General features: G+C 38.2%; 1 protein-coding gene across 1 annotated transcript; it reads left to right on the plus strand.

Annotated features, from left to right (window-relative positions):
• The first annotated feature begins 12,448 nt into the window (after nt 1-12,448).
• On the plus strand, nt 12,449-18,403 carry LOC134840105 (uncharacterized). Its single transcript, XM_063855798.1, has 4 exons — nt 12,449-12,660; nt 13,132-13,428; nt 17,619-17,879; nt 18,221-18,403. Exons 1-4 carry the CDS (start codon nt 12,585-12,587, stop codon nt 18,337-18,339), a joined length of 753 nt encoding a protein of 250 aa, XP_063711868.1. The 5' UTR covers nt 12,449-12,584; the 3' UTR covers nt 18,340-18,403.
• Nucleotides 18,404-19,305: the final 902 nt, after the last annotated feature.

Consider the following 19,305-nt stretch of genomic DNA (forward strand, 5'->3'; position numbering starts at 1 on the left):
GTCCAGAATTGTGACGACTAAGAGCGTTAACAATCCACAGGCCAAATTGGGATTGGTCTTGGAAGAAGAGGTGACTGCACCTTCAGTACCAAAATCCGACAAGAGAGTGGAATTTGGGTTGGGATTCTCAGATGAATTACTGAGAACGAGCTTGATGGCAGTGTGGGAATTGATGAAGCCATCGTGGTGTCCTAGTCCCAACGCTGACTCAATATTACGGGCGACACAGGACATACAGAGGGAACTGAATGTGGACTGTAACCTGCGTGACCTCAACATCATATATAATGTGATGACAACAGCCTCTAAGAGCAACGGAGAAGATAGAGTGGAGTTGCCTGGCTGGGGACCAGAAGACTGGGTCAAACCTGGTAGCTGTCTGGCGGAAGTCTGTGGACTAGAGGGTCACGTTTGTGGAAGTCTAGACTGTGTGAAAACCCTGGAGAAACAACACAAGCAGTTGACGGTATTGTTTGGAAATGTAGTGATGAAAGCAAGAACGGAAACGGAACTGATAGCAGATTGCCATGGAGGAACCGATGTGAATCTAGTGACAGCACTAGGATTCTACAGCATGTTTGGTTCTTTAGAGTCACTATTGAATCTAGAACAGAAACATGAGATGGTCACAGCCATCAGCGTAGAAGTATTCCCAGGAGTTCTGCAGACTGAGCAGAAGTATATAGGAAAATGGAGGGAAGCAATCGAAACGGAGATGAACATCAGACACAGCGAAACTTATTGTAGACCATCAGGAGCACGATATTTGGTGGGTTCAATGTTGGCTCCAATGTGCAAGAGCAAGTATCCTGTACATTTCGTAGCTGTGGATGTGAAGAGTACAAGAACGATTGTGGATCAAGCCTTTTCAGTGCCGAAGTGCGTGAGGTTGGCAAGAATGTCTGAAAAGTCTTACGAGTTACTGTGTAAGATTTTCTCAGCAGTTCCAGAAAGAACCAAAGAGGAGTTGGAGTCAATACTAGGAAGGAAGTTCATGGGATATGTGAGCGGGAACTTCAGTGACTTTGAAAAACAGAAACAGAGAGGATCAACTGTCACAGATTACAATGCAGTAGATGAGAATGATGAGATCCACCGAGTGATGATGGAAGTGGAGCCATTGCTGGAAGCTTCGGGAAAACGGAATTGGAGGAGCATCATGTTGACACATGACGAGTTTCCTTGCCACTGCTTGCTGCAGACCTGGTGGTATCCCAAGCGTAGTAATCTGGTGTTGATCTGGGACTCTGGAGAGCTGCTCTCCATGGGTTTACCAGATTCATCACAGCCCATAACAATAGTGATAGTGGGAGTTATGATGGCGATACGATGGCTGGAAGCTCATGTGAGAGAAAATAATAGACAGGAGGCACCGACGAGAGAACAATTGCAGAAATTAGATTGTCTAAAAGATTTAGATCTTTTTGAGACAATGTGCAAAGTTCTAAACATTCCGATGGAAGTGAAGAAGATATGGGCAAGAAAACGATTGATGCCATGGTTCAGAGCTAACATGACTGCATGGTTGTACGAGTATGCGAAAAAGCATATGTCGAAACATGGCAGAGTGTACAGTGAATATCAGCTGGACATTGGGGCAGGAGCTTTCAAGCGAGCTTTCGTGACCCATCGGAATGCAGTGACCACCGCTGTGAAAAGAATTTCCAGGACGAGCGAGCGTAGTGGAAGTGAGAGGGCAGAGATGCTGAAAGAAGATTTGGAAAGAAACGTGGCGTTGTGTCTCCACAACAGCTTCTGTAGAAACAGAGAATCAAACGTGGATCCCCTACCTTGCTGTAAACAGAGGGTGGAAGAGCAGAAGTGTTGGAGGACGGCTTCCAACAGCGTCAGGATAGTCAATGACGTGCTACAAGACACGGAGACCGAGAGTGCAGAGTCAGCGTCACAGGAGGAGGAAATGGAGCATTGATGAATGGTCGAGAAAACAAGAGGCAACAAGAAAGAAAATTAGAAGAATTTAGAAGTTTTAGAACTTCTAAACGACGAAAAAAGAAGAGAACAAAGGGATGATGAAGAAAAGTTAAAACTCAGAATTGTTTTATGTGTGTGAAAAACTCAAGTGAGAAACCAAGCAACCAAGTTGTAATTGAAAACTGAAACATTTAAGTTGAGTTTGGAAATTGTTGCATTTATAAATTTGCATTTTGGTTTTAGTTGAAGTGGCTTTAGAGACACTCACTTATTATTTATTTAGAAAGGCTTGAGGGAAGAGTATATTTAAATATTCCAGCCTGCATGATTGTTTTTAATCACTTAGGAAGACTGATAACTTTGTGGTGACATGAAAAACTTGAGTAACTTCTTGAGGAGGGAGGTTGTTGCATTGTTCTTTCTAACCACAAAGTTTCTTAGTTTTAATATTCAGGACAATAAACAAGCAAGATTTCCGAAGGGAAGGAGCATAGTAGGATAATTTTAGCTTGTTGGTTGGCAGGACTGTCCTGCAAGCCAACACCTTTTAAATCTAGGAGAAAAAGTTTCAATCGGGATATTGACACTGGAAGTCAGAAAATATGTTTTATCTTAAGTCATATCCTCAATGTGCAGATTAATGAAAGAATTTGAAGGCTATAGTGATGTAGTATGATGCCATTTATATTCTGCAGTGAGTCGATGTGACGTAGGTAAAAGTAATTTCATGCATTTTGTAAATTCTGTTCGATGACACTGTAACCACTTAGAACATTGCGCGATTCAATGAGGACATTGACCGGACTGTCCGGGGAGTATGTGACATTCGACCAGAATGGCCAAAATGCAGTCTCTGCAGAATTCGGTATTTTAGCAGCAAGCCTTCCGAATTGGCGATTTAGAACGGATAAGGACGTTATTTGAACGATTAGCCAAACGGTGAAGGCTAGAAGATTCTGGAATTCTAATTTTTAAAAATTCGAATTATGACGTCATATTTCTGAGAAACGTCAGAGACGGCCATTTTAGCTAAAGAAGAAGAAAGAACACTTGAATTACTATACAATAAAAAGCCGAGGCATCAGTGTAGCAAAGTGTAAATAATAAAATTGGTTATAAATTCATTGGTTACATCAAACAAAAACAAAACATCAGAAAACAAGCAATAAACAAAACAAAAAAAAACAAAATCGGTTACAGTTCGGAAATTGGTTGATTAAAGTATATGAAGTTTCGGATACTATAGAAAATTAAAGATTTAAGAATTAGGAACAAGCTGGTAATAAAACTTTACAAACAATTTTACAGATAGTCCAATTATACAACGTATATGCAGAGTATATACAGTTTCTCTTTCAAGCAATGTGTGAAAAATTAAACTGAATTAAAAAATATAGAACTAGCAAAAACGGTAATCACGCCACGTATTTGTATTAGTACCTATAGGATTGTTTCTCAATTCACTCACGTAAAATTCTTTCAATTTTTTCTTGAATTCTGTTTTCGATTTTTCTAAATTGCGCAAAATTATGGGCAGTGAATTCCATTTTTTAGAAGTCAAATGAAAAAATGATTTTTGTAGAGAAGCAGTCGAACAATGTTTGTCAAAAATAATTTGTTTCGTTCTTTCGTTGAGCCTATAATTGGCAGTCGGTAGTCTCAGTGTATTTTCAAAAGCCTTCTTTTTGTTTGTAAGATATTGGTATAAGTATGTTATACACTTTAACTCAATTCTTTTCTCGATTCCAATGAACGATTTGCTAATGCGAAGAAGGGAAGAAGATTTAAAATTCGATCTGAAATATGTTCTTTTTAGCGCCCAGTTCAACTGTTTCTCCAGAGATAGCATCAAAGTAGCATTAATTTGTTGTAAAAAAATTGCTGAATAATCTAAATGTGATAAAACAAGACAATGAAGCAAGGCAACTAATGATAATGTCGGCAGTTGTTGTCCAATTGTATCAATAGTTTTAATCCCTTGGGCCATTTTTTGGAGAATTGTTTTGATTTGAGCATGAAAAGATAAACTTGAATCAAGAATTATGCCTAAATATTTGCATTCTGATTTTTTGGCTACATAATGCCCACTAATTACTAGTTTATCAGTATCCACATTTTTGCTATCATTTTTTTGACAAAATGTTATAAATTCCGATTTAGATGCATTCAGATTCAATTGGTTCTCTGCAAAAAATTCCGTTAGATTATTGAGTGATTTTTGCAATCGATTCAAAGCATCCTCAGAAATTATAGAAGAGGAAAAAACCATACAGTCGTCAGCATATTGAACTAAAGTACAACCCTCATATAATCGCTCTTGTATGTCATTAACATAAATATTGAACAACAACGGACCAAGTACCGTTCCTTGTGGGACACCTCGTTTTATTTCAATCCAGTCTGAAAAAATTCCATTGACGTTTACTCTTTGAATACGTTTGTTTAGGAAGCTAGCAATTAAAGCATTTGCTCCATTTGAAAAACCGAGAGAAAGCATTTTTTCAATTAAAACTTCATGCGAAATAGAATCAAAAGCCTTGGACAGATCTAATAAAGCTGCATGTACGATTTTTTTTGAATCTATTTGATTTCGAATACTTTCTGTCACATAAACAAGAGCATCTTGTGTTGAAATGTTTTTGCGAAATCCGAATTGAAATGGTGTCATTATTTGAAATTTGTCAAGATGTTCTGTTATTTGGGCATGTAAAATTTTTTCAAAAATTTTAGAAAAAGCACAAGTTATTGATATTGGCCGATAATTTTTTGCATCCATTGGGTCATCTTTTTTGAACAAAGGGGTTACGTTTGCTTTTTTCAGTTCGATCGGGAAAATGTTCTCATCTAAGCAAGTATTTATGACAAAAGTTAAATGTGGAACTATAACTGATTGACCGTCAATGATTGCCCAAGCAGGTACGGTACAAGGTCCGAGAGGTTTTCCAACATTGATTTTTCGAACTATGTCAAAGCATTGCTTCACTGTAATGTGTTGAAAATGAAAAGATGCAGATTCAGAGGCAGATTTGTTGTAATTCGGAGGCTTTTTAGCGCCGAAAAATTCGCCTAAGTTTGAAAAAATATAATTTAAATGATTGGCAATTTTTTTGTCTTGGGTTATCATTTCACTGAAGGAATTTCGTAGAACTGTAATTCGATGGTTGCCAGAACATGTACCTCTAACTTGGTTAATATATTTCCATTTTTGTTGGATAGTGCTGAGAAGTGAAAAACAATTTTTTGAATGATCGAATTGTTTACTTCTAATCAATTTGCTCATTTGATTACGTAAAAACTGGTACTTTGACCAATTATCGCTTGTGCTTTGACTGCGATATGATCTGAGTGAATTCTGTTTCTTAGTCAACAATTGCTGACATTCTGAATCGAACCATTCCGTTTTCAACACGTTTTTTGGTTTAAAATTACGAACAAACTTTTTTTCGATAGGAGCATGTTGCTGTAGAGCACAAGAAATTAAATAAATCATCGTCGAGAACATGTTTTGTGCGTCTGTACATTGATATAAGAGATACCAAGGAAGAGCGGAGAGTGAATTGCAAAATTCATTTTTCTGATAATTTTTCTTATTGAAAGTCGTAATTATCCTCGGTAAAATTTTGCCGCATTTTATATCCGTCAAAATGCGGCAAAATAGCGTCAAAATGCGGCAAAATAGCAGAAAGAAGAGAACAACTTTATCTGCGATTACGAACAGTACGAAATCGAGACTAAAAGAACAACAACGAACTATCGAACAGCAGAGGACGTTCCGAGTTGCAACTATTGTGCTGTTACAATAGTTGCAAGGCCGTTGCGAGCAACGGTGAAGGATAAAACCCAGCCTTCCGAGTTATTGTGAACTGGATATTAAGAAGCTTGATTCACCGGATTCAAGAATCCGGAAGGGTCTCGGGACGTGGACTTTTATGAACTTATATTGAATTTTAGCATCCGTCATGTCCTGACTTGAATTTAATTAAGATCTTAATTCGTTTTGACAAGAATGAGGAGCTAGAAGTAGGGGGGAAAGGGTTGATCCATCTTCGATGGAGATGATGATTTTTATCTACTGAACAAAAACAATAGTAATATGATAAGTAGTAGCCCTGTTTTTAGGAGTGACCTCGTGGTCTGGGGATACTGAGACCCAGCCATGAGCTCACTAATTTTGCATGTAATTCAGTTAATTTGAGCGTTCTGGTCGAAGCCGGAGAACAGTAACGTTTTTGTCAGCCTGATGTAAGAAAGACCACCGAAAAGTACTGGCTTGGTAGAGACGGTGAAAAACATGCAAAGCTCTGTTTAGACGCTAGCCAGTCGTCTTAAGACTTAGTTTTGTTATCCGTCGATATGTATCTTCCGGGCGAATGTTACAGAGTTTGTTTTGTTTATTGTTATTGTAACTATGTGTATCTTATGATGTTATAATATTTTTATGAACTGATAGGAAAAAAACAGAAAACATTTGACATACACTTGTGTATTGAAATTAATTTCGATGTGCAATTAAAGTGTTTTTTTTACTCATTTTTAAATGAAAAAACTAACAAATGTCTTTCAGTGTATTTATTTTCCGGTATATCTAGTGAGAATGATAAAATTTTCTTTTGATTTTTGCCTTTATTCTTTTTTCGGTTTTGGTTTTTTCTAGCTTGTGAAGAAATTGTCTTTGTGGTGTTCTATTTTTTCTTCACTATTTCAGATTTGTAGTTATTTGTATCTTTTCTACTTCTAGATCAATTTCTTGTTCCAAAGCAGCCATTGGACAATTTTTTTAGGTTTGTTTTTTATCAACCACCTTGAAGCTGTCAGGTGAAAAGTAATCATCGATAATTGTAATCGAGTTTGTTTTGTTTATTGTTATTGTAACTATGTGTATCTAATGATGTTATAATATTTTTATGAACTGATAGGAAAAAAAACAGAAAACATTTGACATACACTTGTGTATTGAAATTAATTTCGATGTGCAATTAAAGTTTTTTTTTTATCTTTGAATCGAGTGCTGGTTGATAGCTTTATCTCTTTGATCCTCTGTATTGATGAATTGGCCTAATTTCCTAATTATATAATTTTTAGAGCAGCATAGCTAGTACTCGTGTCAGTTTCGAAAAAAAGCTTCTGTTTTTTTCTAAATTGGAAACTCAGGATTTAGCCATTTCTGTTTTTTTTTTCTGTTTTGTTGAATTGAATCCGCTGACTTTCCGAGTTTTTTTTATTAACTTCAAATAACGATACTCGACAATTGCCTTGGTTTGCTGAAAAATCTAATTTTCTTCTTAGTTTGATCGATCATCTCCATATGATTCTCTGCTTTTTTGAGTGCTCATTCAATTTTGCAATGGTTCAAGCTTTCAAAAACAACAACTTGTACTTAATTAGCTTTGCAGAAGTATCACTCAAATGATTATTATGAGAAAAAAAACAATTAAAAAATTTAAGGTTGTATTCAATCCTCATTCATATTTTCTTTTTATCCTATTTATCGCTGAATCAGTCTCATCTTTAATTCATCAATTTTACCTGTAAAAACTACTCCCGGTAAATTTTTCATTTTGGAGAAGAAAGTTTGATTTCCGAATTAAGTCGAATTCTGATTAAATAGTTTATTTATACAAAGCTTTGCTTAGTTGCAGACTGAGCTCTGCTTTGATCTCAGTCTGCAACTGCAACCCCTAACAGCGCGTCCTCCCCCCCCCCCCCCCTCATAAAAAAGGTCAAATAAAATGGGCGCTTCCGTCATGCGACGGTACGTGCACTGATTGGATAGAGCCGTACCAACGCTATATAAATACATCGGCAAAATTTTATGAATAAATCAAGTCGATATTAATGCATCAAGAGAAATGTCAATTAAAATGTACCCTCCTCGATTATAGCACAGATAGAATTGTCTATGTTGGATGAATTTTTAAGGTTTTTGCACCCCCTAAGGCAGAGGATTGCACTCCTCAGAAGTGCAAAACTTATTTTTGTTCTTATAAAGTTTATTGTGTCCGAGTATGATTCGTTCCGTTTTTCGCTTAGTTTCTCTGCTAGTTTCTGGAGTTTTTTTAGAGCCTGGTGCTGCTCCTCCGGTACTCGCAAAAATTAGTGGAACAAAGCTGCTGTGTTCCACATCCAGAATTCTTTGTTGGCATTTAAATGTTTTGACACTCACGATATTTGTAGGCGTCAGATATAGTTTTAGGGCAGGATTTAGCATGGGGGTTGAAAATTTTTACATCGAAAAAGGTTCGGCTGAATCGGCCTCCCCAGAGTCCACTTGCCTTGATGTCAAGTCGAGCGTCATCTTCAGTAGTGGTTGTTTTGGTGTGAAAGCTTTCGCCTTCCAACGATTGAAGTTTCGGCTCTATTTCAACATCATGGCATACTTCGTCCAGGAGTGTCGCAAAGGTATCGCGAATTTCATTATGTCTGAGGTGAGTTTATCCACCTTTGGGACAGTGTAGAGAGTGGGTCAGTGTGAACGGTTGTCCACATGGGCATGTATGTGGGGTGTTTGGTGGTTCCCATCCATATCTCAGATGTAATCCATCTTTAAACTCTGATGTGTTGAGGGAAAAATTGTATTTTTTAAGGGTAGCACGCTTAGCCAGTTCGATGCTCCTTTCTGTGACGCTAGATTTATTGTCAGTTTTTTTTCTGATGAGCAATTTTCCATAATTTTAGCCTTTTTTGAGAGTGTGATGTTCTGTCTCTCAGTTTTGATGTTTCTATTTATCAGAGTTTGTTCCGTTTCAGCTATTTCTGGATCACTGTTTTCTAACGGATCACAAATGGCTTGTGACCATTCATAATTTCTGGAAAAAACCGTGTTACTGAGGAGGTCTAATCCTCTCGTTATTATTGGTAGTGCAAAAAGGTTGCGATCTTCATCTGTTACATGGTTTTTACCAGTAATACTAGGAAGTAGATGCTGTCTTACGTTTTACTCAATTTCGTCCATTTTCTTAAATGCTTCCGGAGTTGTTCTGGTTAGAAAGCTTAATTTATTTTGAACTCCCTTTGTGTAGCAGGAGTACGCATTTTGTGGTGATGTTTTAGCTATTTTGGAAAGCTTTTCAGTTAGGGTAGCTGTCTTTTCAATTTCGCTTTCCATGTATTTATCGCATGCTGATGGTGTTCCTATAACCTATCCAAGGACTCTAAAACCGTCTACCATTGTAATATTTGTCTTCGAATACTTTTAAGGCGCTGTCACGACGGTTTTCCTTTTCTATGAGTTGAGACTTGGAAGGCTTCACAATGTATCCGAAAGCCTTTCCGTGCACATCAGGTTGTCCAGTTTTGCGCGGAGACTCTTAAGATCACCTGCAGCGCCTCCATCATCTGCGTAGCATTTTTGGGTGACATTTGGTTTTTGCAGGAGCCCAATCAGTGGATAGCCATTGCGAGAGGATCACCTTGCGTTGTGCCTTCGGTAGATGTCAAAACCGTGTTAATAGACATATAGGTTTGAGGGATGTTTATATGAGTTGGCCAGCGCATGATGTAGTGCCTGACAAAGGATTTCTCCATTTTCTAGAGCAAGTCCTCTATTGAGCGAGTTGAAGGCATTTTCTGCATCAATAAGTAGTATGGCGTCCGTTTCCGGTTTCTCATACTCGTTACTCAAGCTGTGGATAGCGTATTCGATTCCACACTTTTGGCCTAAGCAGAGTTGGAAATTTTTTCCGAGATTTTTAAGGTCTGATTTTATACATTGGGTGATTGTTTTGCCAATTATTCTTCTCAGAACTTCGCTGATACCAATGGGCCGTACCCCTGGATTTTTTCCAGAGGTATCAGGAAACACGAGTTGTACGCCGTTAGGTTTTCATGGGGGAGAACTTTACTTGCTATTGTATAGGATAGTTTAGCAATTGTTTTGCAAAACTCAATGGATGTCTGGTTGAAGTGAGTTAATATCCTTCTCCATTCCCACGCATCTAGACCTGAGGGACTGTGGCTTCCGTGCGTTTTCAGGGTTGATTTTCGAACTGTCATGGCGTTTATTTGTTCGAATATAGAGGGGTGGTATGGCATTGTCTACACTTACTTCAATTATATATAGTTAGTGTTCGCTATTTTGGCTTGAGGGTGTTTTTCTCTCAGGATTTTAAGGACTGTTTTTCCTTCAAAGACTTAGTTTAGGGGAAGTACTCCTTTTGTTTTCTTGTCTGAAAGGCAGCCAATGGCGGCAGATATTTTGCCTGTACTCATTAGTTTATCGAATTGCTTAACTTCCTTGTTTACTTCGGACTTCTCCTGTTTTGGATGTCTAATTTGGAGAGCTTTCGATTCAGTGAAAAGTTTGTCTAATAGGCCTTGCTTCCATAAAATTATGCGGCGGCTCAGTGTTTTGGAATTTGATCCGTTTGTTTCTGATTTAGTTTTGGGGAGCAGCAGATGTGGGAGAATCATTGCTGCTTTCATTGCGACGTTAGAATTTGGTGTTTTCTCTACTAATGACAACAGCTGCTGGTTCAGTAATTCTATGAATTGGAAACCGGTCTTGTTCTTGCTTAGAACTATGAAGCGCGGTTTCCAGTTAACGACATTTTTATATGTCATTTATTTTAATTTCAAGTTCTTGGTCGATAAGTTTCCAGGAGTCGAAGGGGGCTGTAGTGATTGCTGGGGGCGATGGATAAGATTGTGTTGCGTCGGGCAGTACGTTTGTTTTAGGTGTTGCCGGTGATGTTTCTTTTTGAGTTGTGATGGGGGCTGTGCTTGTTGGTCTGTTGGTGGAATTGGGACCTTTTGCAAAGTTCTCAGCAGTGCATTGTATGCAGGAGAATCCATCGTAATAAAATTTGCTGATCTGTAGCCCGCTACATGAGACATGGATGTAAGCTTTGCAAATGACACACCATATGCCTCCTTTTCGGAGGTGGCGTTTGCAAATATGGCAGTGCGTTTGATCGGCCATAATTTGGCAGCGAGGGGGTTAATTTATGGTGAATATATAAATTAGCTGAGCGAGCAATAAACTGAAAATTTAATTACCATAAAAAGAAAAAGGAATATCATCTTTACAAAACATATTAGCACTAAAATTAGCGTTTAGATTGGGGGAAAGAATTCGGATTCTTGAGTGGAAAAATGTATAAGGCGAAACAAAGAGTTATTTAGAGCACCAAGTTTTACGCTCCTTTGGGGGTTTTGCCTTGAGCTTTTTTTTTGATGGTAAGCCTTGAGCACATGTACCAAGAGAGTCTCCTCTACTCATCCCACATTGAAATGTCATACTCGAAGGATGCCTTCTCTGAGCCGAAGACAGACGACAGCTGTAGTGTGATGAGTAGCAGCGGCACTCTTGAGTCGGTAGAGTAACAGCAGTGCAGACTGTTCGTGTGCTCCCTGGTGACCAAAGAGGTCGGCCATTTGTCACTAACAGTCACAATCAGTCCGGCCAGACACAACCCCTTAGTATCTGTGTTATTTTTTGAACTGGTTTTTACGCTCCTTTGGGGTTTTTGCCTTAAGCTTTTTTGATGGTACGCGTTGAGCATATGTACCAAGGGAACCAGGGCAAGTTGTTTTTTTAAGCAGAAAATCTCCTCGCAATGTACTCGGCAATATTAATTATAGAACTACTTTCGAAGAAATTTTTTTGTTTGTAGAGCCAAGGGAATGAACGAGTAACTTACTTTAAGTATCTGATAGACCCGGAGCCTCATATCCGGTCAATTTATACGAGGTTCTTTCATCTTCTATTTCATAGAATATAGGTTCTCTCATCCTTTTTTCTGTGCATGTGATATGATTTTCAATCTGATTGGCTTGTTTCCCGACTATCTGACTCTTTACTTTTCTTCGCGTTATACGTTACTTATTTAATAATAATAATAATACGAATTTAGCGTACGCAAGGGGTTTCCCCCACAGTTTCAGTTAAGTTAGTTAGACATATTTCTGCAGTTGTTTGCCTTGAGTTTTGGATTGGGTGGAATGACGAAGGACTTGTGAAGTAACTTCGGTTACCATGATAATTTGTGACGATCTCGTTTATAAATGAGAAAAAATTGAGCGTTAAACACCGGTGATGAAAAAGTTATTCTTTCCCGAAAGCTGTTTAAAAATAGCCTGATCTTGGAGCGAGCTTTCCCCTCTGCTAGTTATAATAATCCTATTCCATATTTCCCCGATTTCCTAAGTGTCTGGAGAATTTGTTGATTTGCCTTGTTCTGTATCACAAGTGATGCGATTTTCGTTTTTCAACTTTTATATTTTCTTTTGAAAAACATGCGGATAAATCATAACATGGTTACGTTTATGAGGGGTGTTGTTTGAAGATCGGTTGTTTGTGGGAGTTTTGTGCAAAAATCACTTGGACGCATGGTAAATTTAGTCAATTAATAGTAATCTAGATAACTGTCTCTTGTTTGAAATAAAATCATTTTGACTATGGATACACTTTTGCTCGCTGAATAAGTTTGCTGGTACATTTCCAACTTGTTTTGCTGGAAATTTTTATTTGCTAGGAAGAATTGAGAAGTAGCTGAGCTTTGCATTACAATGCCACATCAAATTTTTTGTTTTCATAGTTCGCTTCAAGCATCTGTTGCGCATCCTTACTCAATTCTAACCGTTTGAATGAAAATAACTAATTTTTTGACGCATGAAAAGCAAATAAAATACTTGCAACTGAACGTGTACTTTTAATGGGTTGTGCTTGTACAAAAAAGAAGCTGAATGCCAAGTTATCAAATGCAGAAGAGCCCATTTGGTCATCAAATAGTAAGATTTTCCGTATTTTTCATTTGATTTAATTTTTTAGTTCGTAGATTTGATTTGTATTTACTGTCAGTTTTTTGGCTCTTGTATTATTCGAACCTACATCAAATCACGATAAATGAAATCCGAAAGTTAAATTGCTTTCCCGATTCGTTGAGATCAGATCAATTGCAAAAGTATAGTTATAATTGCTTGTTTAATTACTGTTCACACTAGGAAGACAGTGAGGATGATTTTTTGCTAGTTATGGAGTTCGTTTATCAAGTCAAATTTTGATGATCCGAATAAGTTTTGACAGTTCAATTCGAATAAACAAAAAAATGTGCTCTATCCTTATCCGGCTATCCTCATTGAAAGATTTTTTTTTCAAACCAGAAACACTTTAGGTACTTAAGAAGAGTTAAAGGCAGTGCAAAATTTCTTGGTTCAAGACTGATTCGAGTAGTCCTAGTTAATGTAATGAACCATTTTCAGAAAAAGCATCTGAAGTCAGCGAAGTTTTCCTCTGCAATTCAGAGGAAAGTAAGGTAGCCTCCAATGGATGTGGTCCTATTCACACCGAGGATACTTGTAATAGTACAACCCCAACTCCATCTCTTCAGAGAGAAGACATAGCCTGTCAGACGGTTGAAAGTATCCCCAATGTGATATCAGACGGAAAGATTTTATCCAATGGATACTACCCGAAGTTCTCTCCCATCCACGCCGAGTTCCTCAAAGCTAAATCTCTCGAGTTATTCTTGCAGCAATCAAACATTCCCTTGTCTAACGGTGAGTTGAAACGGTCAATGTTACTCAATTACTATGAACAATTTTATTAATCTGGAAACCTGTACTGTAGAAAAATTGGTATATGTGCCACTTTTTGAGGCCTTTTAATCAGGGGTGGATCTAGGATTTTCTCGAGGGGGGCGGATTTTCGAAAAATTTTCCAACATTTTGACGACCTTTTTTTTTAGGTCGACCAAATTGATTTTTCGAGCTCCCCCAAAGCACTGTTTTGCCCCTATTTTGGCAAAATTTTCTGCACCGCAGGCAAAAATTTTTGAAAAAACAGCCAAAAAAGCCGTTTTTGGGCACTTTTTGAAAAATTTTGACAAAAAAATTGCGTTTTTTTTGGCGCGCGCTCCCCCTCAAAGTTAGTATATATTGGCGCCTTTAGAAAAATTTTAGGGTCGGTCCGCCAAAAATGGATTTCTGAAAAAGTATCAAAGGGGGGACCCTTTGGGTCGGCAGGGGGTCGAATCCCTGAGGGAGGGGGGGGGGGCCTCCGCCCCCCCTAAATCCGCCCCTGCTTTTAATTATATTATTATGATTTTATTTCGCGTTTACCCGCAGGGAGTGATCATATAAAATAAAGCCAAATAGAGTGAGTTTCCCGGCAAGCGTGACAAGTACACTCATAAGTCCAAGTACATGGTCTCTAAACTTCGTAAAATCTATCAAAAAATTCCGAAAAAAGCGTAAGAGTCGCCCTTTCAAGCCGGTGACCTCCAGAACGTTAACGTGGCTGTGAATAATGTTGCACAGTCGAGCAGTTCTCAGCCAGAAATTTCCACTTAAAACGTTTAGTCGGACATTCGGCAAATCAAACAGTTTGCGAATCGAGGTTTTGGTTGGGTACAATGACTGATGGTAGGGTGTAAGATAAGCTTCCCAAGTAGCATCGTATTTTCCATCTAAAATTCAACTGAGTGTTAAAACGTCAAAAATCTGTGGGTGCATAGATAAAGGTTAAATATTCAGAGCTTGAAGACGGTCTTTGTAAGAAACGGCCGGGAAGTTTAAAATCCAATTGCTGGCTCTGCGTTTCATTTGCTCGAGTATTCGTCGATCGGTTTTGCTTAGCTACCAGACTTTGCTCCCATATGTTATAATCGGCAAAACCATAGACTTGTAGAGGTTTAGTTTTTGTTGGCATAGAAGGTTTTACGCTGAATTTCTTTTTATCATAGATAATACCCTGTTCGCTTTTCTACAAACTACATCGATATTTTCGGACCACTTCAGGTTTCCAGATATCAATATACCAATATCTTTTTCTGATGTGACCATTAATTAGTCTGTGACGGCTAGTTTGAGCTCAGGGTTTTCAGCACTTTTGTGAAACGATATATAGTGACATTTATCGATATGGAAGAACATTATGTTCTGAATACACCACTTCTCGAGAACTGCAGGATCTGGTTGAAGAAATGATGAAGATCGATCTTGTCTTAAGTTGAGTAGCTTTGTGTCATCAGCGAGCATATACGGACCGGATTTCAAACCATTAGCCATGTCCAGTGCATAAATTAGGAACAAAAGTGGACCAAGTAGTGAACCTTGCGGAACCTTGTAACTGAGAGAAATGTCGATTTAAACGAACCGATTTTTACAAAATGTTTTCTATTTGTAAGATAATTGGTGATGATTTTGAGTAGGCGGCCACCAACACCAATTTTTTTTGACTTTGTCAATCAGTATACTGTGTCAATCAGCATAAAAGTTGGATATTAGAAGAGCGTCGTTTCTGGAAACCAAACTGACACCGAGGGATCCGACTTCTGACATGCGCGTAAAGTTCGTCATAAATACATTTTTCAAAAACTTTGTATATGATGTCGAGGAGGGTAATCGGTCTATAATTTGTTACATCCGTCTTCGAGCCTTTTTTAAACAACGGGATAATTTTACCAAATTTCCATTTATCTGGGTAAATGCATGTCTGGTTTAATTTGTAGAAAAGTTTTCCAGTAGAAAAGCAAAGAGCGTTTGAAGCTTTCTTAAAAAGCACCGGTGGCACCTCGTCTGATCCACATGATTTAGTGATATCCTACTTGGCAAGAATCTGTGTAATTTATGCAGGTGGCATGTCGTAATCAGTTACCACGTGTTCCACTAACTCGGTTGTTGTTGGCTAAGTTGACTTTGGGGTGAAGACGCTGTGGAAAAATGAATTAAAAAGCTCACTGTTCGGAGAGACTCGAAGCAATTTTACCCCATTGGGTTTAAGGTGGAGTGAGACACGAACTTCTGAAGATTTTGAAATATTTGAAAAGAAGCTTCAAGTCGCGTGAACTGGCATGTTTTCCTTCGTAGCAAGACTGATCATTATTCAAGGAAACTTCAATTCGATTCTCCAAGTTATGGATTTTTAGACGCACGCTGTCGCGGTGAGATCGTTCAAACTTGGATTTCCAAGTTTTCAGCATCTTCAGGCGATGTGTGGTCGCGGTGGACACCCAAGGAGGCAGTGATGATCAGTTTTGAAAGGATTACATTTAAAAAAAAGGGATCGAAGCCATAAATGCCATTCCTCTAGTAGGGTATTCGGATTTGATCAGCATTTACCGATAAACGGATACGTTTGGATTTGGTCGACAAGGGCGTCGTATTCAGCTCGTGCGTAACTGAGGCGCTTATTTGCTTTGGTGTCAGAAAAGACTTGGCGGCCTGGAAGCGTCACACGGATGGGATAGTGATCCGAAATATTCTAGACTGATTTGAATTTCTCGTGATGGAGATAACTGAGTCTGGTTGAAGTTGTGTTGAAGTTCACCAGCTGTGTCAAATGAATTTTATCGAGAGTTCTCAGAACGTCCATCTCATGTGAATCAGTCGAGTATAACGATGACAAATTAGTTGTTGGCATGTTGGTATCACCAACTAGAAAAATATCGCGAGCAGATTTGGCAGATATCAAAAAGTTGCAGAAAGCTACCTATTTCTCAGTTGACCAACGAAAATGACTGTTGGCTAACAACAACTAACAACACTAACAACAAGATAGACTAAAGAAAGTAAGTGAACACTACATGCTACGATGTCGTCAGAATCCAAAACATCTAGGTTAACACTCTCATTCTGAAGATTGGAAAGCATGCCTATAAGAACTCCGTGTTTAGAAAATCTTGTCTACTTTTCGATCATTTCTGTTAAAGAAATAGTTCGGAAGATACAACTTAGCATCGGAATAGTCGGTAGTAAGCTAAGCTTACGATATAACAAGAATTTGCGGTAGTCAAATCATAACAGCTTATGAGAATAGAAGTCGTTCATTTTGAGATAGAAGGCTGCGGGGTGTACAATACACGCACATCCAATGTTGATAGTCAATTACTTCCAGTGGCCACTTTGTCGTTGTCCTCGTTAGCAATGGAATTCTGTTGTATAGGCGTTATAACCAGAATTCGTGCTCCACAGGTTTGCCATCTAACAGCAAATTCAGCGACCGAATTTTTAGGCGCGAAGGATTAGAGAATTTCCAGTAAATAGTTTTAAAAAGTTTTCTGACATCCCAAGAGTTATTCTAAGTCACAAGCATCGTAAGTGGTCTGAGTTTATCTTTGTCAAATTTTACGAGCCTGGAAACATCAGTGATTGTTGGTGTCACATCAAGATGTTTGAAAATGTTGGCAGCAGCCCATTGTTCTGATTCCAAGTGATCACTGATGCTGTTTCCCGTATACTCTTCGATGCCATCAATGCGTAATTGCAATGTGTGCTGTGAGTCGTGAACTGTTGGAGAAGGATTCGGCGGTTTGAGTTGATCAAGTTTTTCAACCGTCTTAGTTATGGCAGTCACACCTGTGTCGAGTGACTTTTCGACAGCCGAAACCAAAGTGGTCTTCAGTTAGTTTATTCCTGAGGAGAGGGCAGTCAAGCTCCGAACAAAATCGGTTTCTTTTGTTTGTTGAATTTTCAGCTGTGAGAGACATTCTCTCAACCGACACTGCAAACTGTTTTTCTGGGGACTACCAAAAAGTCGAGTTACATAATACATGTGTCAGCTCTTTTTTTGCGGGAGATCGTGCTACATACTTTTTCAGTCAATTGGAATTCAAAAAATGCATGTTCAGGTACTGCATACTTCGTCGTTTTATTTAAGGAGAGATAACGTTCCTTTGGTTAGCTTGAGTGTAATTGTAAATTTAACCCTTGGTTAGCGAGTTTATAACATAAAACTAGTTAAATTGTAGGTATAATTGATTACGACTTGGAAGAAGAGATACTTAGTAAAAACGTAGCCTCAACTTTGGAGGCGATACGAGAGGAATCTGATCAGCTGACTAGTAGCCAAAAGGAGTCAGAAAAGATGAATAAACAGAACAGTGGAGCCAGAGATGATGAAGATGAGGGGAACTTAAACAGTGGGTTCAAACATATAGACAGTGATGGGGAAGATGATGATGACCAGAAGACGCTCAATAGCAACTTCACACTCTCGATTGAGTCAATTGGTAAGGTCATGAAGAAGTATCAGTGAATTTGAGATTATGACCATTTTTGCATCAGCCTGTGAATTTTTCAGCAAGTATTTGCTCCCAGAGCCCTGAAAGCAAATATTTTTTTTGACGTTGGAAGCAAATATTTCGAAACGGTGTAGTTCGATGTTTTCCAGGTTGGCATTTTTTAAAAGGTCGGATTAAATAAGTGTGAAAAGCTCTTGGGAAGTTTCTTAAGCAGTCTTAGGGCTACTTTTTGGCCAATCAACGTTATTAAAGAATAATGAAAGATTCGACCATTTTTTTTTAGTTTTCTTGGTTTCATGTCTATTGGCTATTTTATGATTTTGTTCCAGATACCGCCTTTTACTCCCTCAGTCGAGCCAGTTCTTATCAGACTTCACTGGACTTCCTGTCTTCGGAATGGAATCTAACAGATGTGGCCAGACGACAAGTATTCATTGCCGATTTATAGTCTTTTCTATTCCGGTGATCTAGATATGTTTGTACAATTTAATTCTGCAACCAAGTTATTTGAACTTTCTCATTTGAATTTACATTTTTGATATATGTTTCTGACAACAAAGATATAAAGCGCACGAGGCTACGTTTTTTAAGCTTGAAAGCAGCATTTGCTCACTAGCAGCATTTAACCCGTGAGTTTTTAGCAGTTCTGAAATGTCGCTGTGAAGTTCTGTAACAATTGGCTCCTTTGACCAATGATTGCTTGCGGTGAGTTGTCGCCTCACGTGTCAACTGGAGTATAATTTGAATTGCTTCTCGACAAAATGTTTCTTTCTGATTGCAATGATTTTTTTGCCATGTTTATTTGACAAAAACAAGTTCTGTAGCTGTCCGAGAAGCAGAGTGGTGGTGCGTCAACAAACTGAAAATTGGATAATGCTGTCACCAGGTCAAAGTTTTACTAGCACCTGCAAAGGTTTGTCAGATTTTATTTGAGTTTTTCGAGTTCATTTACAACGTTTTTTTTTGCGCATATGCTAAGTGTCAAATCGCTTTTGTAGCGTTTGCAGAGCTACTTTTTAAGAGTCGATGAATGTAGTGAAGACTCGTATAAAAAGTTGATACTCTTATGATTTTTTTCTAGGCCAAGTCTTAAAATTTGTTCAGGCTCAAATTTGATTTTTCGCGCTTCGACTTTGGATTCCTTTCAAATTCACTTCGTTTACTTTGTTAAAATGAAGGCAAATTCCAGTATCAAACTGCAAAAGTTTAAAAGTCACGGAAACCGTGATCGACTTCTAGTTTCGAACGTGGATTTTAGTTCTCAGATATCCCAGAGTTTTAAAAGTTTTACCTATCGATCCAGTTTTCCCAAATTGGGTAAATTTTATCAAAGAAGCTTTACCTTAAATTGTTCTAGAAATTCAAAGAACTTTAATGCCAAAAATTTAAATTTTTTCAAAAAAAGTCACTCATA

Source organism: Symsagittifera roscoffensis, chromosome 2 (assembly GCF_963678635.1).
Source record: "Symsagittifera roscoffensis chromosome 2, txSymRosc1.1, whole genome shotgun sequence".
Taxonomy (NCBI): domain Eukaryota; kingdom Metazoa; phylum Xenacoelomorpha; order Acoela; family Convolutidae; genus Symsagittifera; species Symsagittifera roscoffensis.